At 40.7% G+C, this 25,172-nt stretch overlaps 1 protein-coding gene across 5 annotated transcripts in view; it reads right to left on the bottom strand.

Annotated features, from left to right (window-relative positions):
• LOC146567108 (A-type potassium channel modulatory protein DPP6-like) overlaps positions 1 to 25,172 on the bottom strand; it is a 269,199-nt gene that overhangs the window by 14,479 nt on the left and 229,548 nt on the right. For all 5 annotated transcript variants that reach the window (XM_085286716.1, XM_085286717.1, XM_085286712.1 and 2 more), the window contains 13 exons: positions 24,731 to 24,825; positions 24,218 to 24,292; positions 22,061 to 22,113; positions 19,842 to 19,923; positions 14,840 to 14,960; positions 4,778 to 4,932; positions 4,530 to 4,627; positions 3,538 to 3,661; positions 3,412 to 3,450; positions 2,963 to 3,070; positions 2,547 to 2,638; positions 710 to 757; positions 478 to 596 (listed from right to left, as the gene is read on the bottom strand). In XM_085286716.1, coding sequence (XP_085142842.1) covers positions 478 to 596; positions 710 to 757; positions 2,547 to 2,638; positions 2,963 to 3,070; positions 3,412 to 3,450; positions 3,538 to 3,661; positions 4,530 to 4,627; positions 4,778 to 4,932; positions 14,840 to 14,960; positions 19,842 to 19,923; positions 22,061 to 22,113; positions 24,218 to 24,292; positions 24,731 to 24,825 — 1,209 coding nt within the window. The remainder of the gene's footprint in view (positions 1 to 477; positions 597 to 709; positions 758 to 2,546; positions 2,639 to 2,962; positions 3,071 to 3,411; positions 3,451 to 3,537; positions 3,662 to 4,529; positions 4,628 to 4,777; positions 4,933 to 14,839; positions 14,961 to 19,841; positions 19,924 to 22,060; positions 22,114 to 24,217; positions 24,293 to 24,730; positions 24,826 to 25,172) is intronic.

Below are 25,172 nucleotides of genomic sequence, written 5' to 3' on the forward strand. Positions count from 1 at the left end.
ATCATGTGTAATACAACAGGATATTATGTGGTTGCATTTTAACAGCCTGCACTTCTCTTTCGACTTCTTCTTTCTAAAGCTTTTTACTGTTTTGAGGCTTTTAAATATTCATTTATGCTTTTAAAGGCTAATTTAACATCTGGCCAGGGGTCAACAGTTGAAAAATTACCCAGTGGTAATCTAGTAAACTCACTGGTACACTTGTAGTAATGTTGATTAATGTGTATTGTCCCTGAAGGTATAAACAAATAAGAAATGCAAACTGGAGGATTGGCCATTTATATGATGGCTGATTTATCATCACAGAATTGCATTGTCTCCTTGCACATAGGGCACACTGTGATGTAATAAAAATAGCAATGCCCATTTTAAAAGTTTGCACTCATGCACTTTGTAACTTCATTGTTAAAAGAGAGTCCTGTGTGACATCTTTAAGTGGATAAGCTAAACAGAGGCTGAATTCACACATGGTACTACCTTGGCAGTTGAGCAGGAAGTAGCTCATGTTGAGGCTGAAGGAGCCACTGATATATCCACAGCTGTTGGACAAGGCGCAGGTCAGACAGCGACGGTTGAATGAACCAAATGTGTCCGCACTATGGAAATAAATATGAGTGTTTGTTTTTAACATTGAAACTAAAAAACACTTTTTCCCAACTATCAAAGCCACTAGTTTTTCAAGTGCAGTGTAAGTTCGAACAGCTAATACCTGTACAGATGCCTTCGCTTTGGACCATCTTCAGTGCTCAAGAAGTATCTGTGTAAACATAAAAAACGCAAAAATGGAATGACAGTCATGTATAATTGTTATTTTTGGTCTACTCTGTGACTTTAGCAGAGCTGTGTTCCCCAGTCAGCTTTGGGACTACCCCAGTAATACCCCGACTAGAAAAGATGTTTTATAAAAGAACCCAGAACAGAAATGGGACAAATCTTACCCCCATTTGGCTGGGATTTTTTCAAATCCCTGCAACTCTCAGGGAAAAAGAGGAACTGTGTGTCTATATATGTTTGGATGAGGGTATAAATATGTGAAGTCATGTTAGTCCGGGGCGACCGTGGCTCAGGGGGTTGGGAAGCGTATCTGTAACCGGAAGGTCGCCGGTTCGATCCCGGGGCTCTCTGTCCTGGTCGTTGTGTCCTTGGGCAAGACACTTTACCCTACTTGCCTACTGGTGTTGGCCAGAGGGGCCGATGGCGCGATATGGCAGCCTCGCTTCTGTCAGTCTGCCCCAGGGCAGCTGTGGCTACAACCGTAGCTGCCTCCACCAGTGTATGAATGTGAGAGTGACTGAATAGTGGCATTGTAAAGCGCTTTGGGTGCCTTGAAAAGCGCTGTATCAATCCAATCCATTATTATTATTATTATTAGTCAGATCACAGTGGGAGTGTAATTATCAGGGAGTGATGGGAATGAGTCACACTCCTCATGGGTGCAATGGAGACTCGAGGCAGTTTTTATGTGTGTGCATTCAGGGCAGTTTGTTGTGTGGAATTGTTTGAGGTGGCACAGTAGAGCATCTATTTCCCAATATTTCAGCCCTAAAGACCATATATACCTATAATAAAAATGAAGAATGATTTTATTGTCAAACCACTGAAACAATGGGCTTGCCTCTGTCCATGGTGCTGAATTTCTAACCTTGTTTATCTGTTTATCATTTATGACCACATAAGACTCTTCAAGCGTACCTTGCAAGTTATGGGTTGGGCACCCTTTTGCCTTCAATCCTGTCTTAATTCTTAATGACATAGATTCATCAAGGTGCTGGAAAAATTCTTAGAGATTTTGGTCCATATTGACATGATAGCGTCACACAGTTGCTGCAGATTTGTCTGCAGATGCCACAGTGCAAATCTCCTGTTCTCTTATATCACAAAGGTGATACCTGGATCCAGATCTGGTGACCGTGAATTCCATTTGGGTTTTCCAATCTTCTGTTGCCCAATTTTGGTGTGAATTGTAACCTCAGTTTATTCTAAGCTTATTGGAGTGGCACTCAGTGTGGTCATCTGCTGCTGTACCCCATCAAGGTTCAATGTGTTGTGCATTCAGAGATTCTCTTCTGCATATCTTAGTTGTGGTGAGTTGTTACTTGAGTTACTGTTGACTTCCTATCAGCTCAAAGCACTCTTGGAATTCTATCCTGACCACTGGCATCAACGAGGCATTTTCACCCAGGGAGCTATTGTTAACTGGATATTTTTCATTTTTTTGACCATTCTCTGTAAACCCAAAGAAATGTAGATGAAGAGAGTATGGGTAAATATCAACAGATCAACCTGCCTGGCACCAACAACCACGCCACAGTCAAAGTAAGCTAAATAATTTTTCTTTGCCATTCAAAGCTTGGTTTAAAGTTCTGCAGATATTTTTGAGGTTACATAACCCAATTAGATGTTTGCGTTAATGTGCAGTTGAACAGGTGTATCTAACAAAGTGGGTGGTGAGTATAGAGTAAATGTAACCAGTTGCAAATGTGTGGTAACATGCTTTTTAGTATGATTGAGTTCTGGTGGCGGCTTGGGGGTTTGTGCATGCTCACATTAGTTGGTTCTCCTCGTTGTAGGCCAGAACTTGAGTGACATCCCAGTCTCCAGATGTGATAGATTGCAGTGTGTCTGTACTAATGTTGGGCTGTGGGTGTAGAGAAGCAAAAACAGCAAAAATATGATAGTTATCCTCCAATGCCACCAACAGTTTCTGTATGTGACAGGAACAGGACAAATATTTCACTACAATCACTGTACAAAACATCAGATGTACCACCTTGGCAATTTACAGGTGACAGAAACTGCTGCAAATAATCATCTAGAAGGAATTATGTATGCAAAATGTCTTTCAAACAATTTTTCATTAATATGGGCCACACTTTTTGAAAGTTTGATATGAAAGCTTCATCAGTTCCAAGTTAACTTCATGTTAGTGATGCAAATACTTGGCATACAAATATTCTCTCACCTGGGAGATGGACATGGAGATGTGAAAGAATTTGCCCCTGCCTCCTTGAGGAATGGCCCGTGTGAAGAACAGCTTCAGACCATCTTTGGAAAAGAGCGGCTTCTCATTCTGAATACACAGAGAGGGTTGATCTAAGTGTTTTCACTTAACAAGACATAAAATAAAGACTGCTACAGACAACTAAATACGCAGGCTGCTTAATGCAGTAATTATACTGGCATTCCCGCATTATAATTTAAAAAGACAGCATACACTGCTTGGAACAAAGCCATGTTAAATTTAAAGCTTGAATTTAATGACTGTGCATGTCGTCAGGCAAGAAATGCCAGGCAACAAAGCAAGTAAACAGTGGCTATAATTTAATGACTGCTACAAAGGAAAGGATAAGTACCTCAGTGCCTTAATACTCTAAATCTACCTTACACACACGTGTGTATTATCATTCTCACCTGCCTGTGGAGCCACCCTTCACTTTCATCTTCGTGTTTCTGTGGAAACAGATAAACAGACTTCAGTTGGGATAAAGAAACAGCCTTTCATACTTGCGGCACATGTGCCATGCACACTGTGCTCACCTTAGTGCAGACTCCCGTTGTAGCCTGACATAGTGTGAGGATTGAGATGTTCTGTGCTCTGTTCAGCCAATTAATGGCTAGTTTGGTGGTGGTGGCCCATTTCACCATGGTCACATAGTACTCACTGGCAAACAGAAAGCATATTTAGCATTTATTATCGTTGGTATCAGCTGCAATGCGGGTAAAAATAAGATGATGGAAAAAGTGGTTGCATCTGAACACAGAGAAATCAAGCAGTGTATAAAGAGGTGGAAAAATAGGCTGTAAATATGAAGAGACTAAATAGAGGCATTAAACTTAAACACAACACCCTATTAAGGAAAAATGCATCACTGGGGACAGAAAATCCCCCAGTCTGTGCAGCATATCATATAATAAAAATACCCACTATGACTCTGTAATATACTGTATTCAAAAATATTTTATTATCCAAAAATCCATATTGCTTTGCATCACCTATGATAACACATGTATATACAACTCATATTTAGGACTTTTCTGTTGATCTACAGATTTGTGATTCTGAACATAAAAAAATTTTTCATCCTCATTTTTCATCCATGTACAGGAAAGGTATAAATCTCCATATTTGGACACTGGATGGGTCGGCAGGGAAGCCACTTACATCAGTTACAAGTCCCTGATTAGATGTATTTTTAACCTTTACTTGTTTTACTTTACATTTTAAGTTATTGTTGTTACTGATTTACATAATATACATAATTAATGATTCATTAAAAAATATTTATCTGAACTGGGGACTCTAAATACTCTAAATCCTACAAAAGTTATAAACCCTCTTTAACTGAAGCTTAAAGTCTGTCCTGCAATCACATCTTGACTGTTTGTACAGATATGCCAAAAAAAAAAAAGCCAATGATTTTCCACCGGTTTTATGTGACTGCAAATCTGAGCCAAATCTACGACGTGTAAAATGTGCATCGGTTGACTGAGCACAGAGGTAGACTGTTTGATAGTTTTGGATGACTCACCCTATCCTGGGATCATCAGGCCTCCTCATTTCAATGGTGTGCAGAGGGCCGTTAAGGTTCACGACATAAAGAGTGATGACTGGATTTTCCTCTCCAGCCTGATCAGAATGAAAACAAAGTGAGTAACTGAGCATAATATCCCATAAAAAAACAAAGCAAAACATAAAAACACTTTGCTTAAACCATTCTATTTCTATAATTTAAACTATCTGCATCAGTACAGATGTTTAAAGAAGGAAAAAGTATACCTTAGGGTAATGGTACTCTTTCCCTATTGGGTAGGGTGAGCCTGTAAACATTGGCAGCTCCATCCTGGGCACCAAGGTGTCATTGATGGTGGCGTATGCTAACCTGGCACCATCTGGAGACCACCAATGGGCAATGTGGGACTGGAAAATCTCCTCTGGAAGAGCAAATAGAAAATGACCATCAATCATAATCATAGTGAATAACACAATCCAACAGCAAAGACAAAAGTTAATTACATAGCTGCAGGCCAACAGCATCACACGGTTGTTACTTGTTGGGATTATAATGGAGCAGGTGTTCTGGGGAAAAACTGCATTTTGAAATTTATAAATGCTCTTTATGATTACTAGCACTATTTGTATTGGTTTGCCTCCCTTTTCTTTCTCCCACTGGTCAGCATATGTGACTTATGCTTGACTTTCTTTTCCTTTTGACAAGTCAGGGCTAAACAGTATGATAACTCCCTCCTGAAAGTAGAAAATCCCTCAACTATTCAGGTGAAAGAGCAAGTTTTTCTTAAATCCTCCACATGCCAAAGTGCCCTTGGCCAGGACACTGAGCCACAATTGGTGGATGAGTGTTTGTATGAATAGGGGAAGGAGAAGCATTGAGGATTATTTTTAAAATACTACTGCTGACTATTTCCCTAATTTGGTCAAACTGATAAAAGATTCAAAGTTACCCTTTTTGTCCTCTCAGCAACATACTATACATACAACTATACTTTGTGCCTGAGCTGCTAAATTTGGAATCTCCCACTCACTATCTGTCAAACCTACATGTGAAACCACTTGCTACCCAAAAGTTTGAAGTCATAAATCACAACAGCATTTAATCTCAGTACACAGCATGCTGACCAAAATAGAACTCAGCTACATTTCCCTGAAATAAACCTAACAGCACTTTCTCACCAGGTACCACAGCGCAGATAACTTTCTGGGTCGTTACTACATTTCTGTGTGTACCATTTTCAGCAAGAGGCTCAGCTCATTTCAGGTCGGTGACCTAGACATTTCCCCCGAGCCCCTCTGTGTGCAAGCGTGTCCACATAAAATAACACAGCGATCACAGACACTCCTGTTTTACATATACAGAGAGAATAATGGGGAAATGAGAGCAGTCTAGGTCCTTCATCTCCTTTGCAACACAAAGACAGACAGACAGACAGACACACACAATTGCGTCTGTCAACACAGAGTGTCTCATTAGGAAATTATGCAAATAAAATCTCACTGAGGGAACTTTTTGGCAGCATAAAGCATAGCCTTGACAATCCTACTTCATTACTAAGTCTGTGGCGACAATGCAGACGATATCAAAAACACTCCGACTCATTGTTACAGCCTGCCACTAGCTACATTTATATCAACTTTTGCAATTAAAACTTCATTAATGCTGTTTATCTGTGGGACTGGGTGCTGGCTTTGGGGAATTAACAACATCAACTACCAATTTGCATTTTCATTAACCACGCATCGCTTGGTGGAATTACTTGATATGCAGCATCATTTGTCAAACACCTCCGGTACAAACGCCTATGTACATTGTTCTCTTACACAGTTCTGCAAAAGTAGTTGTGCTTGTAACCTTCTACTGATGGACACTGTTTCATGTGTTTCACTGTTTCAGACTATTGTTTGCCTTATTTTGTCATATAGTATCTATCTATATATATGTACATATATCTATTGCAAGCATATGGAGAAGTAAATTAGTCTTAAATTAGCTAAAATGAGCATTTGAAGTGCTTTAAACACTCTATTTCAGGCAGTTATTTCTATGCTTGGATCTGTATGAAGTTAAAGGCTGGGGATATCCCCAACATGGAAATCTCAGTTACTGTCAAAACACAAGGCCCACCCACCTGCTGTTCAAAACTATTGTTTGCCAAACGCAACCAATCAGGCGTATAAAGAGAAGGAAGGGAATACACTGTAGCTGCACCAAGGGTCAGTATAAGTTATATAAGAATTATTGTGAATTGTGAATCATGCAAAGCTACACTTGTAGAGAGTTGTTGTTGTTGTAAACAAAAATATGAGTTGAAAATGAGCTGAATAGATTCCTTTAAAGAACCTGAAACAATACACATCCCTGCGGAAGTAACATTATAAGGAAAAAGGCTAATGGAAGCCTTTAGTCCCATTAGTCTTTGCTCTTTTAGTCTCCCTTGTGTGCCCACTTGCACCCTGCTGGCAGTGCTCAGTGGGGAATGATTGGATCTCACTGTCTGATGCTGAACAGAGCAGCATAGGACAACAAAGCACTGATTGCATTTTCAAATGGTGAAAAATAAAATAAAATATAAAAATGATTTCCCGCATGGCCAATTCTACCGCTGCGTGCCAACTTCACCGGCGGCAGCTTAAAAGGCTTTCCGCGCGGAGTGGAACGGCCGAGCTGTCAGATCCACTCGGCTGGGGACGCCCAGTCACCTTGGCCAGTCAAGGAGAAAGCAGTTACGTCTCTGGAAGTGTCCTGATAGGTGTGTGATTACAAAAGAATGTGCAGGGACAAAAGAGAAACCAAGAGAAGAGGCTGTGAGCGAACCACTTTTAATGAGCCAGCTCTCATTTTCTCTCTTAAGTAATGAGATCACATCTCCTGTCTTTTTACAGCCCACCTCATTGTGACGAATACGAAGGTGAGCTGTCGGAGGCTCATCTCCTTTGTCCATGTTCTCCATCCTGGTGTGCAGACTACATTATACACTGAGTAGAGGACATTATTAATGCATGAGATGCCATAAGTCAAGCGGCCATTGGAAAATAATGAGTGCAAGGTGACAGACTCAGGAAAGCTGAGCTAACAAGAAAAAAAGAAAATCAGACATCCAAGGTTGCAAATATGTGATTTAAAAAAAAAACATTAACAGGATACAAAAAAATATAAAAATGCTGCAAATATTCCGTAAACTGTGGCACAATAACACCACGAATCCTTCTCAGTGTTTAGAAAAAAATGACCACATGCATCCACCAGAGGGCAGCAGAGAAACATGCCAAACACAAGGTGAAGAAGCAATGCAGCACAGAGGGAAAGCCAACTTTTGTCTTTAGTGTCTGGTGCATACTTCTAGGTCACTGCTCCTCTGTTTTGGAGTCCAGCTATTTTTCTCTTTGAGATGAGTTGTGTTTTTGACATTTGTATCTATACGAGCTATAACATTTGCATTAACCCACCAGTCACCTCTGCCAAAACAAACAAACAAACAAAAAACTACACAAATCAATGTTTGATATGTCCAATTAAGTAAATTTTAACCACAGAGCACGGCATTGAATACAACTACATATACCTGGCATGGTCAAGCCCTGCTAGCCCTTTATTCTGGCTTGCCAACAACCAAACTGGTTAGATGGCATGAAAATCTTCCAGCCATAGCGCCACAAAAATATGACAATAAAGTAGCTGATACTAAATACAGCACAACTATCAGTGTGTAGACTGAGGATGTGTTGCAAGTGATAATTAAGCATTAGCAGAGAAGCACATGACAGAAGAAGTGAGATTTTGCAAAGCATCTACAAAGCCTGCAAATAATCTGTTTGTAGATCTGGCTTAGGAAACCGAAGGATGAACACTGTATTACAGGGCATTGGTTTTGCAGGTTTATATTCAGAAAGGAGATTTTAAAAAGATACAAGAGGATTTAGCCACTTTACAGCTACACATTTTGCAACAGTTCACTTCCTGTCATTTCAGTTCAGTTATATTTATCTAGCATCAACTGGCAACACAAGTCAGAGCAGGACCCTTTACACGATAAGGTAAAGAGTTTCCTCTAACCAAGAACTTGATAAGTAGCTTCAACATAAGCCCAGCATTTTGCACATTAACAAAAAGATGCGATGTGAACATGTTACAGTTTTTAAAAATAGAGGGATGACTGCAGAAAACAGCATTTGTGGGTTTACAAGGTTAAACTGATGCATGTTTTTATTCTTTCCTCAAACACGCTTTGTAAAGTCGGCATTTAGTTTTTCTAGTTATAAGGTGCAAGCCAATTTACTTTGAAATATAGACCTCAAACCTCATGAGGATAGTGACATTTTTCACAAAGTTGAACAGCGTCCAGTCCAGACATAACGTTATGGCTTCTGCTGCCTATAGCAGACACTTACTGAACTGCAGTCTGCAAAACATAAGGTCCAGCAATTTTGAGCTTAAACTTCTTCAATTTTGTAACTTCTTTGGTCTCTTATGAGTACCACTTTAATGCTACACTCCCCACAAAATATAGGATAAGGTAAAGAAAAAGACAAAATACCACACTTCAAATGTCCTAGTCAGCGAGAACAAAATACTCACAATCTGTCTCACATCAAAAAAGAAATACGTGCTTTGGAACAGAGCCTTTGTCAGAGCACTAGAAGTAAATACAGTCAGTTCAGTGTTATACACAGGGGCAGCTTGAAGTTGGACCTAAACGTAAAAACGTTTCACTGAATCTAAATAATTGCAGGTACGTAATTACATTTAATTTTGGCCTCATTACACATACAACAGAAAACGCTAAACTTCTTACACTAGTACCTCTTGAGCACCAACAAGAAGATGCACTCATGAATGAAAACAAAGTGGCCAAAAATAATTATTAGTTTTTATTAGCTTCACTGTCAGTATTTGTTATTTTTATGACTGTAAAATGTCAATATTACAATAGAAACAACAATTAGACTCCATTGTTCTGGACTTCAGGTCCATGTCTAACCAAAATGATAGCACATTTTCAGTCAGTGTTGGGTGGTTACCCTTTGTCACATCTCAAGGTGTAGACAGAGTGAGGAGGGTGTCTGCTATGAGAACCTCAGAACAGCATCCTTACTTTTTGCGGATGATGTGGTTCTGTTGGCTTCATCAGAGCGTGACCTTCACTATGCACTGAACTGGTTTCAAGCCAAGTGTGAAATGGCTGGGATAAAAGTCAGCACCTTCTAACCTGAGGGTATGGTTTTCTGCCAGAAAACAGAGGGAATGATTCCTCTGGATTGGGGGAGAGAGACTTCAAGCAAGGTAATTCAAGTGTCTAATTCAAGTGAGAGTTGGGCAAGCTGGGGCAGTACTGCTGATGCTGATGCGGCACTAGAAGTACTGCAGGTGTTGTACCAGACTGATGTAATGAAGAGAGAGCTAAGCTGAAAATTGAAGCTTTAAATTTACCAGTCCGTCTATTGTCTCCCAACCATCACCCTCTGCATGGTCATGAAATATGAGCGATGACCGAAAGAGTAAGGTCACGAATACAAGCAACCAAAGGGTGGCTCAGCCTTAGAAATAGGACGAGGATGTCAGACTTTTGGAGGGATCTTGGAGTAGACGTGCTGTTCCTGTATGTCGAAACGAGCCAGTTGAAGTGGTTTGGACATCTGGTTAGGAGGCCTACTGAGTGGCTCCTTTTGGAGGTCTTCTGGGCATGCACAACTGGGAGGAGGTGAGGTAGACCCAAATGTATATCTTATCTGGACTGGGAATACCTTGGAAATCCCCAGGAGGAACAGAAAAGTGTGGATGGGAAGAAGGACATCTGTGATATCCTTCTTAGCCTGCTGCCACCATGACCCAACTTGGGATAAGTGGAAGAAAATGGTAGGATGGATGGATGTTTGATTTTAGGTAACTCAACACAATTGAAATTCACATAGAAATGTGCTAAAAATGATCTCGATTAAAACAGTTCTCTACTACCACAATTGGTAACATTGAGAAGTAGAAGGTCCAAATACAAGTTGTCAGTCTAGTCCTAAACATTTCAGATGTTTCTTAAGTGACGGATCTTATTTTGTCTGATAATCTCCAAACAGCATGACTCACATCCACCGACAAACTATTTCTCCCGTCTGTTTCAGACAAGCCCATATTTTCACACCCTTTACTAATCTTTCTCTTTCCAGTGCACAAGTGTTGATTATGTGGTTACTCTATCTCCTGCAGAGTCTGACACAAACAGACTGATAAACAGAAACCACCCCCACAAACAAGCCTCTCGATGCAAACATTCATCTAGCCAAATATCTAAGGGGCAAACACAAGTAAAATCAAAGCAACAGCAGGTTTTTATCTGGGCACACCAGAGCCTAATAAACAGCCATTTCCTTGGGCTGCGTCACACTGCAGGATGTGTCAGTATCAGTACAGCCTCAATAATCAGACAGCCAACAGATGACAGAACACACGACTATTACACACAGCCCAATAGCACTCTTGGCTGCATTTCCTCTTTTTTAATTTTGCTTTTCTTCTTTTCTCCCTTCTCTCTCCATTTCTGCTGTCTGCACATTACTAGGACACACACACACACACACACACACACACACACACACACACACACACACACACACACACACACACACACACACACACTCTTATGGATTAAGACAACATTGCAAGCAAGAGGATATTCAAGCCCTGGGAGATTATTTGCCAACCTTTTCACCCGTTAGCATCAAATCTGCTGCACAGCGACAGGCACAGCTTAAGACCTCATTCCTCCTCAGCAGTAGTGTGACCCACCCTCAGTTTGACCTTGGCTGGAGGATGGCCTGAGTCATTAGCATGGAAAGTCTGATGCCTTGCAGTCTTGCTGATGAATGTAAACATTAGACAAGCTGGCAAGGCTTCTAAGCTTGCCTGCAAATGCTTACATCATATCTGGGCTAATGCCAAATCTATTTACAGGCTTACAAATACAAGTTTTTCAAAAGAGATTTATTATTAATGGGAATGAAAAGGACTTTTAGTGCATTCTCAAATGAAGATAAATAAATAAATAAAACCTGGCATAATGAGGCCATCAAAATCAGCTGGTTCCAAGACATTTTGGCATAGATTTATACGCAATATGAACATTCCTCAAAGCCTCAGCCTCAAAATTTGCAACCCTGTTTGATGTCAGGGGTATCTCTATGTAATCATAGTCATAGTCATTACCAGCACAACCCCATCCACTGTCTATGGGGAAAAGAGTCAACTGGAAGAAAATTGACTACTAGCTTAGTTGCACTAGCCTAAAAATAAGAGGGAAATTCTTGCCACTATGAAAAAAAATGAGAAAAATCAGGAGTTGCTGAGGGACTGCATTACAGATTAAAAGTACATTTGCGCGTGCAACCCCTTCAACCTGTGGGCAAGCACAGTCAAGTTGACTGCACAGGCTGTCTGATGGCAAACAATCAAGTTTTCAAATAACTCCTTTCTAATTTATAAAGGCAGAAAGACAGCCAACATGTTGCAATGAATCTGCGCCAGTGAGCTCCCATGTGCGCTACTCATCTGCGATACATCTCTTTGCAATAGAGGACATCTGGCCATATTCTGGTGTATATAACTGTAAACTGACGAGTGCCTGTGTCAGTTTACAGTTAAATCACTGTCCTTCAGCACCCACATCACTAATTGTGCAGGAATTTCTGTTTCAAATCAATGAGGCTCTGGCGAGATTATGAATGTAACGTAAATTTTCTGGTTAACATGAATATTTATGTATCTAGACTGCAAGAGTTTCATGATTGCCAATTTATGACAAACAGCAGCCAGCCTGACCCCATTCAACTGCAGAGAGGTGGTAGACTGACTCTGTCTTGTCTTTTTATTGCTGTTTTGATGCACAAAAGTCACTTTGAAGACAGAAACTGACATTGAGTGGTCACACACCTGATCCTTGTCTTTGAAGAAGGTAACAAAATCGTTCTTGGTCATAATAATGCTCTCTAGCCAATGTTTTCCAACCACAACAAGCCTGTTTCGTTGTCTTCGAAAAATCCCTCCATTATTGAATAAACATAATTCTGATGACAGGCTTTCAAATGTGTTGTGTTGAGATAATAAAATAGCCCCTGTTTTTCTCAAAATAAAACACTTTACCACATCACATTGTGCACTTAAAGCACACAAAACCAATTGTATAGTCCTATGATTCACTTTTATCTCAAGATTATGAAGCTGATTCTATCTTTTATCTCTGAGTGAAAGATTTATCTGGTCAATAAATGATGAGTGTAAATTACCAGGCCTTCAGCAATCCATAAATATGGGGTCAGACACTGCAATATCGCTCCGATTAATGTTTAAATGGCTCAGAATGGATATTGCTCTTGAAGAATGGACTTGCTTTCAAATATCAGCTTGGTTAGGCGGAGATAAGAGGGCTGTGGGTGGACAACATTAAATAAAAACAGATGAATTTTGCAGGAAAGGCAGCCAACGGGCTCTAATCCTGATGCACCGGTGACCTCAGATAACCTCTCTGCCACAGTGTCTAAACCCTGACATCTCCTTGGTGGCAGCCTCACACTTTCAAACAGATATGTGATGTTTAGCGTTACTCCAAGATTAACAGCTTGTGTATCATTGGCTGTCTCCATTTCTGCTATCTCTGTATCTGTGAGTCTGCTGCTCCCCATCTCCCTCCTGCTCCGTTATTAAAACACCGTTCCACTGGAGCAGAGTGTTCACCCAGCGCAGCAGATATAAATTCATTAGTTGAATGCTAACACAGTCCCTGTCACGGTTTATACTGTGAGGCATACAGGTGAGCTTTGATCGGTGGTGTTGACGCTCGGAGAGCACTTTGACATCTATATCTTAATGCACAACACACACACAGCCGCCGAGTTAATGCACATCAACTGATGTAGAACATTCATTCGTTTTCAGGGCTGTGTAAAGCAGAGGCAAATTGACAGGATATCCATTTTTTTAATTTACCTGCAGGAAATCAAGCGCTACATGCATAAAATACTAATGTGGCTACAGACACTTGGGAGTCATGCTGTCTCATGTCATTACTTCTAAATACCTGAGCTGCTGCAGAGTGTTCAAATTAGAAAAATGTAATACAAGGAGAATACACGGGACAAAAGAGGTTTACTACATGTTTTCCCTAATTGTTATCAGAACTAACACACTATTTTCTTTCATGGAAAGAGTTAGATTAGAAAATGAATGTCAATCTTATGTCTGTATGGTGAACGTAAATTGTAAAGACTACAGCCTGTAATGGGTAGAGTAGCTTACAAAAGTAGAGAGCAGAGAGAACCATTAAACATGCCTTGTTACATACGGTCGCATCAAAACTTTATCAGTGTTCTTCATAATATTGCTTCAGTTCTTTGAAGTTTGTGAATGCACAGCTGTCTTGTGGTCAGACCACCACATTTTAATCTGGCCAAAGTCTGGACTTTCATTTCCTTTTTAAGCTATTCTGCTGTATATTAGCTGTTGTGCTTGGGATCATTGTCTGGTTGCAAGACCCAAATTTGGTCAAGCTTTAGCTCTTGGATAGATTCCCTCACATTTGACTCTAATCACACTGATATACAGAGGAATTTGTGGTCAATTCAATGACTGCAAGATGCCCAGGTCCAAAACAAACTCAAATCATCATCCTTTGTTTTTTGGTTATACGACACAGGGCGATTGTGGCTCAAGTGTTGGGAGTTTGCCGTGCTGGTTCGAGCCCCAGCTTGGACAGTCTCGGTCGTTGTGTCCTTTGGCAAGACACTTCACCCGTTGCCTACTGGTGGTGGTCAGAGGGCCCGGTGGCGCCAGTGTCCGGCAGCCTCGCCTCTGTCAGTGCGCCCCAGGGTGGCTGTGGCTACAATGTAGCTTGCCATCACCAGTGTGGGAATGGGTGGATGTGTAAAGCGCTTTGGGATCCTTAGGGACTAGTAAAGTGCTATACAAATACAGGCCATTTACATACATCGCAGTTTTGCTCATCTGTCCAAAGGACATTGTTCTAAATGTCTTGTGGTTTGTTCAGAAGACACCTGACCAATCTAAGCTGTGTTGTCATATTCTTTTTTCTTCAGAGAGAGACTTTCTTCTGGCAAACCTTCCAAACACTTAGCACTTGGGTTTCTTGCAGTTTCTCCGAGCATTGCATAGCATTTTGTAATTTGCTATGCTTGGAAAGATTGAGTTAACACAAGCTCACACTTGCTGATGATCAAGTGCATATATGCTCATAATTCCTATAGAAGCAATACGAGTCTACGTCTCCTCAACTACTATGCTACCATTGTATTGTATTTGAGCAGCAAGAAAATCGTTTGCCTTACCCTCATATAACCAATCACTGAGCCCATTGAAGATGACACCTTCTTTACCGGTAGATACCAGACGAATAGAACGGCTCTCCACCTTAGACCGATAGTAGATGTTGTTTTCAAAAATGAAGATCTAGAAGAGTCAGAAATAAAAGAAACGCAGTCAAAAATTTGAATGGAAAAATTGACAAAACATCTAGAGAAGTACATGTCCTCAAGATCCTTGAGCTCAGATAATGATGTTTCAATGAAACTGACTACCAGCTTTCCTATAAATTTAAATGTTGTAAAAGTGAATGAGGTCTTACCATAACAGCACAAAACAGAAAATCTGAGGACTGTGTTGTATTTAAACTGAAGAATAAGATCAACCGTATATCAACCGTAGGGTCAGAAACACACTCATTTTACACACAAGACACCACTGCACACATTTGCAAAAGCACTTTTTGATTAGAGAGAAACCGGCATTCCCAAAACTAAAAAGACAAGAAAATAAGTCTTTTCAATTTCTGATAAGACAGCAAACCTTGGGACCAGATTTTGACTTTGACGCTCTCCTCCACAGGCCTGCGGGGCTTTCAAGATAACTGAAGGTCAACTCTTTCATTACAGAGAATAATAGATCATCAGCACCCACAGTGAACGTGGTAAGGCGGGGCTGCTCTTGGGGCTGGAATTTTAAAATGTTACAGCCTTAATGCCATGCTGAAATCAATCTCAGGGTATTACAGAAAAGGGCTCGCTCGGTATCTCAAGGATTTGGAATCTCTGGCCTCAAGCAGGTATCATGGTATCAGTTTGTGAATGATTCTCCAACAAATATTCCCTCTGAGCTGTATGAATGATGAAACCAGTCAGGGAGCTGGAAATTGTTGCTTGCTGATTAAATACTTCTTACAACAGTGCAAAAAGGGTCAAATACTACATAGAAAAATCTCCTGTGGAAATCTAAGTCAGCTGTGTATAAACAACATGACAGTAAAGAAAAAAAATGCTAGCTAAAAGTTTCTCAAGCAAACAGACCCTCTTTAAAAGTAATACAATGTGTGTCACAATTACTTTCTCCTGAGGAGACGTAAGCCGTGGGCCCGTGTGCTCTGGTGTCACACTGGTACAGATGGAGTCCCTGTTTAGAAGCTAATCTAGGCCACAGCACAGAGAGAAAACCTGGCCCCGTTCTCTGAAGGAAGGTAAAATTCTACCATTGATGGCAGTCAGTGAGAGTATTTGGAGCAGTCTCTAGATACGTTGGTCTGGTTGGACCAGTCACACCAGCAGAGTAGGGCAGGTTAGGTCTTAAACATATTTAGTCAAGTTAATCTAAGTGGTAATTAATGTTATCATACTAAAATTTCTAAACTAAAATGGGGCACGTTACTACATGTTATGCTTGTTTAACACGAGTGTGAACGTGGTATTGTGAGCTTTTAATCATTCTGAGGCCAAGTGTGTAATTGCATAGAGCTGGATGAGAAAAATGTAGCGTAGGTTCCAGGGTTTTTAACTTTTCACTCTTAGTAAGGATTTCCCTCGTAATTCTCCAAGGAGGCAGGAGGACTCTTAATACTTAATAAGTCTTGAATTATTTGTCACACACATTGTACTTCTGTATGTAGTGTGATTTGAATGAAAACTGTATTACAGTTTCCCTTTCTCGGTCTCACTGTCTTAAGCAAACACAAAGTCTTTCTAATGGCTCAGTTACACTGCAGTAAAACCTGCCAACCTTCTTGTGGTTGCTCAGCATTTTTATTGGTGTTTTTTGGTTTTGTTGCATTTACTTTAGCAACTGATTGCATACAGTTGCGGCAACAAGCTAGTCGCAGACAGATTGATCGTGCAACACACCTCAACCTGGTCACGCACTCAGGTCTCCTGGTAGTAAGCAACCTGACTTCAGTCATTCTCTGATAAGAGAAGGTTTATGGAGTAGGGAACTTGACTCAGCTGGCTAAATGAAGTTCTGGCTGGACTCAGGGCAGAAGTATTTAACATGAAGTTCCATTTAATTTGTGTAGATGGCAACAGATTTCCAGTTGTTGCCAATTTATCATGGTTAATCACCTGATTATCACAAACAGTTTACATGCAATTGCCGACTTGACACCATTCAATATCAAATTGATTCTGTCTTATTACCATTTTATTACCATCTTAATGCACCAATGTTGCTTTGGAGACAGCAGCTATGATTGCAGACCTGGTCCCTCATCTTTGATGCAGCCATTTCAAACGCAGCAACATTGGAACTTCACTGCACTATGATCACAATTATGTTCATGCCACCGTTGTCAATCAGTTTTCCGTAATGCGACTGTAGCGTATTGTCAAGGTCAAAGTCAAATGTGTTTATAAAGCACATTTAAAAACACAGAGTTGAGCATAGTGCTGTATAATAAAAATATACAGCTCACAGAAAATCAACACTAAAATGCAGAAATGCTGTGGACAGCGTACATCAAAATATGACAATATAAAATAAATACAAAACAAAATAAAATAAAACAAGAATGTCACACCGGGGCCAAATAGCAAGGAGAATGTATGAGTTTAAATGTGTGTGCAGATATGTAGATTATTCCATAGATCCGGTGCTGTTGCTGCAAAGCTTGATCGCGTCTCTTTTTTAATTATGTTTTAGGCTTGTGTAAGAGCAGCTGTTTACAGGTGTGAATGTGAAGGAGCTCAGACAGATAGAAACGAGCTAATGTAACACACCCAAATCTGCGTGAATATTTGTGGACCACATGTTAAAGAGTATAAAAGCAAACTCCTCAACCTGCTTTTGTTGCAGAGAAAACACAACGACCCTTATTTATCCACTTACACTGACTTTTTAGCCTAACAAATTGCTAAACATGTGTCTGGACAGCTGTGTTTTTGCACGGGCATGTATGTGAGCAGTTTCTATGGGAACGTAAAGGAGATTTAATCATGTGCATAAGGGATTTGGGAAAAGGATAACAGGTGTGTTGATTTACGTATATTAGGAGTGCAGATATCACAACACATGCCTTGGCTCGAAGTCTGTGCCAGCTTGTTTCAGTTGATGGACGTCTCTCGCAACCGCAACCTCCTTGACAAGAGGGCACCTGAACCTTCAGGAATACCAGCTGCTCAGTTTCATGCTAACAAAACTCAGCAGCTGAAAGTAATACAGCTTCATGACTAATGGTGGGAAACTTGAGGCTATATCAATCTAGCAAGAGCGTTAATTAATCCAGTGACGAGATAACAGGTAATTAATAGCATTGTGCTGCAGGATGTAATCACACAGTCTGACTGCCCTGCAAACCAACACACTGAATTTCATTAATACCCTGACAAGTCTGATTGTGTGATGAAGGAAGGTGTATGTGTGTGGGGGGATGCTTCATCGCAGAACAGTTGCAAAGGACCATTGCTTCTTGTGATTCAAACAGCAGTGTTTAATTTCAAATGTGTTTACTGGGAAATATCAGCGACTCATCGGGATGATTCAAACCCTGAGGGACAAAACTGTTTGTTTTCAAGGATTATAACTTACACCATATCAACAACTGGAGGAAAATGGGGCATTTGAAAGATAAAGATTAGCTGTGCCCCAATTCTAGGACCATGCTCGTGGAGCAGTAATTGTCATACCTCACCAATGAGACCAAACCGATTCAGAATACAGGCCTTACTTGGACCAAATTTAAGGGTAATAAAGGTCATGACACCTTAATTATGGTGTAATAAGGTTTCATCAATTACTGCACTACTAATGCACTACTATTCATCCATAGTTCATCTCATGGTGTGATAGTGCAGCACAGATAGAGAGCATTTCTCTTCATCTGCAGGTCCTCTGTTGTATCCTTTGTAGCAGACTCAACCTTCCTAACTTTGACAAATACAGCTGGTGTAAAGAAATATAACGGCCTCCTGACTAATGGTAAAAAAAACAAGCTCAAAAATGAGAATTACCAACATAAAACAGCACCTAAAAGTTTTCATTTCTCCAGTGCAGCCCTCAAGCCTGTGCTGGCACCTAAACTGGCACTCAGTCATCAAACTTTGAGAACTCCCTGCGCTAGAGGCTAATACAAGCCACACCAAATACTATTTTCATTTCCGTGGCAGCTCTCTGCTATTGTGTTTGGTTTGTTGATTTGTCTTCTGGGCACAGAAATGCTGCGCTTATTTAACGCTGTTTCCACAGAGTTTAATTTTGACCACGCACACTACAATGCAAATCCAGCATTTTTAACATTCAAACATTGTTTGGGGTAGGGCTGTGCAATATGACCAAAATCTCATATCCCGATATAAAACATCTATCGTCCCGATAACGATATAAATCACAAAAATGTAACATTTTCTGTAAAGTCTGTGAATCTTGGGTAGGTGAAGTGTTTCCAGCTGGGCGTCGTGTACCTGGAGTCCAGTGTTTTAACCGATGCATGAAACGACACATTTTTAGACATAGGTTGTAACGGCCACCGTTTTCTTTGTGAGCATTTATTACACAGCGTGCCACTCTGCATTCACTAATTTATCTAAGCTAATATTTGCCATATGCTTGTTATTTAAAAAATAATGATCTGCCAGTGTTGGGTTTGCAGCTCGCTGCACTCAGGTGGCCACAACAATTGATTAAAGCAGGTTTAAACCAAGGGCACAAAAAGAAGCCAGAATTCCACTCACTCACTGTAACTCCTCCCATTGGGTTGTGAAATATATAGGTCCCTCTGGCTGAAGCACCTTCAAATATATTTAATTCTATCACCTATTAAAATTAAAAACAGGCAGCGAAGGACACAGGTTGTGAAAACTTAACTTATATTTCCGTCTGTGTGCTGCAAAGTTGGGTTTTCTGCACTTTTTTTTACACCAAGGGCAAGTTTCTAAACCTCTCAGATGGATCTTTCCAGATTTTTTTTATTTATGTTTAGTTTTTTTCCTTTTTTTTTTTTTTTTTACTGAAACTGAATGAAAAATTAATTAGTTTGAAAGCAGATATGAAAGAGGGGATTCATGCAGCTCGTACCAGTTGCTGATCCTGGGGTCCCCAGCCTGCATACTGAAGCTGAGCGTTTCGCACCTCTGGAGGGTTCAGGTTCCACGTTTCCCTGGGGCGCACAGACAGGTGAAAAAACCCCCACTATCAGACAAACGTGAAGGCACATAAACACAATGACTGTCTGCTCCCAGTGACCCGGCGGCAGAGGAACAAGTGTACAACATCTGAGAACAAAGCTTTAAGTGTATCCATAAATACCCCCACTCTATAACAGTGTCACCTCTCCTTATTGGGAAAAGTGCTGCGCAGTGCAGGCTGCAGAATTAGAGGTGCCACTGCCTCTGTGTCTTTGTCTGGAGCGCAGAATGAATGAGGACACCAGCGCAGGTGTTTTTTGACGCAGCACCACTGGGTGGCAGCATTTAAATAGGTTTAAGCAGGAGAGCTGCTGACAGTGCTGTCATACTGTGACCTGGTGTGGAAGTAATTCAAAAGGGAAATAAGTAAGGTGGATAGTCACAGCACAAAAACGCCTCTAATATGACTTGGCAGGGGAGGCTTTTTAGCTAGACTGGCAGTAGTTTTGCTCTTTTCTGTCACTGAATGGCAACAAGGTTCTAGGTTTGAACCTGCTCAGTGTACCTGCGTGGGTTTGCTCACAGTTACATTCATCAGCTGGTAAACTGATGCTTCCAAACTGGATTACGTGTGTGTCTTGTTTTCACATCGCATTCTTCTAATGGTCTTCAATTAATTGCATTACAGGTGGATATGACAAAATAATCAAATACAGTGAACAGCCGCCTATTCGCGGTTCAGTATTCACGGATTTTACTGTGGAACGTAACTTCAAATTATTTGCGGAAAATTTGCCTATATGCTGATTTTTTTCATAGAGCACATCTAAAATATTTGCTTTTTTCATTAAAATTAAAATATGCAGTTATAGCGTTTTCAGTGAAGTGGTCCCTAACCCTCGCGAATACCAGGGAGCGAATGTACCTCAAATTTTTATACACATTTGTGCCACAATGAGCGTCAGTTCCTGTTGAGCGTACATGGTGATCTGGAAACACAGAGGGTATAGTGCTAACTATGCCCAGCCAAGAAACAACTATCCACTGGACCTGCAAAGATACAACACTGGTAGCAAGAAACAGGAACCCAAAAATTTAGGGCATGCCAACTGCATCCAAACTGCCGACGTTTCATTTTTAATGGGTAAAAAAAGCAGTGATGAGCAGGTTTGTAGCTCTGTAACCTTGAATTCTGCGTGCACCTGTTTCTCCAGCAGAATCACTGTGAAAATTGCTGTGAAGTGCACTTTGGGATGGTTTTCACCAACTTTGCTGTCGTCTTTGAATTAATACTTAAACAGCAGCAGAAAGATCTTGTGCGTGGTCTCATTAGGATAGAGATTTGTGTCAGTCTGTGAAACTGTAGCCTGAGGTTTATACTGTTAACTGGTAATTACGTGACAATGCATCAGAGGCCATGTTGCAGAATAATGCAAAAGAAATGTAAAGAGTGGTACAAGAAGATACTTTCTTTTGGCAGCGACTAAGTAACATGATGAAATATGTTTTAGAACAGCAAACAGTACGATTGTGATCCTACCTAAGTAAATGTTAAGAAATAAGGTTTAATTGGTTTTCCTCTGTCACGTTTCTAGTTATAATAAAAAGCAGAGAACACACAGAAACATGAACACGGTAGGTTTTTCATTGTTACGTGCTCCTTTCTTTAGCTGTTTTTAACAGCTTAACGTTGAAGGACGAGAGATCTTCAAGATCTCTTGACATTGCAGAAAAAGGCTCATTTTCAAAACAAGGCAGTGCTATTAGTGTAACTTTCTTCTGTGAACTGTAGTTCATTTTGACATCTAATCCTTGCTCTGGTAATTTACCTTCTGTTTTTGAGCGCTTCTTAAGTCGAGGTCTGTCGTCAAAGGGCTAACTCAGGACAGGGTGAATGAGGATAAACATCTGCCTATGTTGTGGCTGCGGCTGACTACAGCTGCGATTTGAGGCTGCGGATTATCTGATAGCACCGTTTCGCTTCGCAGACTGCACAAGTGCAGGTTTGGAAGTGAACAGTGTGGTTGATGTCAGAGGTGCTTTGTGGGAGGTAGTTGGCAAAACAGGTGTAAATGAGTTTCTTTCACATTTTCACAGGCAGAAAGGTCAGGTGAGATAATATGAGAAAAACAATTTTAATGGAGTGACTCAGCCCTGATGTGTACTTACGGTGTTTCCAGACTGCAGATGATGTAGAAGGCCGTGTAGGAATACTGGTACACCTGGAATGAGATGTAGGATATTTAACCTTGACATTTTAATTCTTGCCAATTCTTTGTTCTCATAGCAGAATCAATTAAGACATCATAATTGCCCTGTTTACTTATATTAGGTACAACAGTATCTTCTTTGAAAGTAAAGAAAACAAAAACTGCATTAGGACTGATGATAATTAATCCTTTGAACTTCAAAATGAAAAGAATCCTTGTTAAGCAGGTAATTTTGAGGAAACACTGTGAAGTGCTGCCATAAAATCTCAAGTTTCCTTCTAAATTAAAAAAGAAGAAGAAGAAAAAGAAGAATGGCCTCATCCCAAAGCCACAATGCTCCATATCAATATGACAGTATTTTATTCATATCAGTACCAAAGGCTGACAGTAACCCACCATCCCCTGGAAATTCAAGGGTTTAATGTCTTATCTTGCTGCAGTGATGTTGTGTACTCAACACTGGGTCAATACACTGTGACACCTCAGTAAGGCTGCAATTCAGTCACACATTTCTGGCCGGATGCGGCCAGAAATGATACTCTGATACTCTGATATGATACTCTGATACTCTGATACTCAGTGCAGTTTGAGGAGGGGGAAAAAAAACAGACAAAGGATTCTTCAGACTGCTGTGAAGTCAGAATAGTCAATATGGAGCCCAATTTACCATTCTGTTGTTGCAATAGACTTATTTCTCTACGTGCGTGCTGTCAGAAAACAGTACATGTGTGACATTGTGCACCTCTGGGCCACTTCCAGCACTGTTGCTATTTTTAGATTGCTGGCTGGAAGTCCCATTCTGACCATTCGCGCTCAGAGTTTGGGATTTCACCATGGAGCTCAAATTTGCCCAGAGCGAGAACATTAACTTCTGTGTCGAATTGGCCTGACTTTCATGTCGAAGATCATTGCTGGTAATGAGAGCTGTGTACCAAGACACCAAGCAGGAGTTTCAAGTCAAAAAGTCCTCACTGTCCAAAGCCTGAAGGCAGTGCATGAGATCAGGAGTGCAACCAGGAGCAAGGTTGTTACTTGAATTTGTCCCCCAAGGTCTGACTGTCAGTGTAAAGCGCTACTGTAAAGCCCCGAGGCACTGGAGGGTGGACATTTGGTCCAAACGACCTGACCTGTGACTTCCAGGGAGTGATCAAAAAATAGCAGCTGCACTAGAAATGGTGAAAAGGACCACAACGACATAACCCTGAAGGATAGATCGATTTAATTTAAACCAGCTGATTTTGGATTTAATCGGCAGATCAAACCACACTTATGTCGACCAGATTAACGACGGCTATGGCGTGTCTTTGAAATCCTAACCTTTTACTTTTTAAATGACAGTTTTTGTTACAGTAGGCACTCAACAGTCAGACATTATGTATCCAGGAACATCACCCAGTAGAGACACATCTTCAGGAAGAGCGTTTGTCCATGTTTTATAATACAAGTGGGGTATTTAATAAAAACATGAACCATACCGCATCTCATAGTGCATGAATGTGTGCCGACTGTGCTACGATGAGCATATAGCAGGAATGACTGTCATCTATCAAGGTGATGGCGGTCTAGTTGAATAATAAATGCAAACACGTACATTCCACCACACTCGAGTGTGCTGTAATATCTTCAATTCATCTCAGGCAATAACACAAGGTTATACAGTGTTTCTGCCAGCATCCTCCATAAACTAACAACAGGAACCAGTTCTCTCTACAGTGACTAAGTGGTGACGCAGTAGTAAACAGGCAACTATCATCTAACTAAATGGATCAATATATTTGATCCACCTGTATCAGGAGCTAAAATGCTTTGATGCATATGATGGTGCTGCTGTTGAGCTCATCTCCCTGTCCGCGAGGCCGTGTAGCACCGAGGGGTTTGTTTGTGCCTCCCTCAGTACAGTTCTGCTTGGCTTAGCTAGCCCCCGCCACCCTCGCTGACAGGCAGCGACGTGCGACAGGCCTTCACACCCCGCCATGATTACTTTCTCCTCCCTCCACCCCCCCCCACTGCCTATGCTTCATTGCAGGCCTACACCCCACCCCTCAGCAGCGGTGGCTGACATATTTGGCTGTCAGGTTGCTAATTCAAAAAACAAGCAAACAAATGAGATGCTCACCGGTGCAACATTGTAGGCCAGCAGCACATGCTTCAGGTCAGGAGAGACCTCATACTTGCTGGCTTTGTACATTTCCTAGGAATCAAAAGAAGGATGTTAGAAGAAGAAAAAAAATGCATACAATAAAAAGAAGAGACCTCCGATCACGCATGGCAGTTTTTCATTAAACTGGTCCTTAACTGACTGCGTTTGACAGATTGCTTGGTTCCTAAAGCAAATGGGAGCTGCATTAGTCTTTGCACTAGGGCTTGGTGATTTGATGGCAGACATAATGTTGCGTGTTGTCACCCAAGCTGCTGTGACACTGATGCTACATCTCCATTTTGACATTTCACCAAGTGTTAAATATGCAGCTCACATTTCACTCTGAAAATGGATCATTTGTGGGGAAAAAACACACAAAAAAGCTTTAGGTTCTTTGATTTGTTGACACTATTGGAAATGTTTGAATCGAACTCATAGGCAATCATGCTCAGCCCTTCAGTGCTTTGATTGTAAGACGAAAAGACTTACAAATTTCTTGTTATGCACTAAGATGGTTTGCTCGTTGGTGTCGACGTTGAACTTGACGACGTCGCCGTCCTGATTGCGGTACAGCAGCTCATTACCTGGATGATGAGACAGAAGACAGGAAGAAAAAAGTTAGACATTGGTAAGAAATTAAGAAAATTGCAGACATATTGATAAAGCCAGAAACTATATTCTGTCACCAGTTCTGCAAATTAAAAGTGTGGGTTCAAAAAAATATTTCCCTTCTAAAAATTAAGTAAAAGCAGACATGATAGTCAGCAGCCTTCATTTTTTTGTGTTAATGGAGTTGTTACCTGTCAGGGACACTGACAACATAATTAAACTTCAGAGGATGCTTCCACTTATTAGATTTTTAATATCAAAGGGATATTGAATTAGACTTGTTTGAGTTCCATCAGCAGCCAAAAATAAATTCGTTTTTTGT

The sequence above is a fragment of the Mchenga conophoros genome, linkage group LG9 (genome assembly GCF_057382185.1).
Source record: "Mchenga conophoros isolate Kocher_MC1m ecotype Shallow Benthic linkage group LG9, M_conophoros_male_GT1.1, whole genome shotgun sequence".
Taxonomy (NCBI): domain Eukaryota; kingdom Metazoa; phylum Chordata; class Actinopteri; order Cichliformes; family Cichlidae; genus Mchenga; species Mchenga conophoros.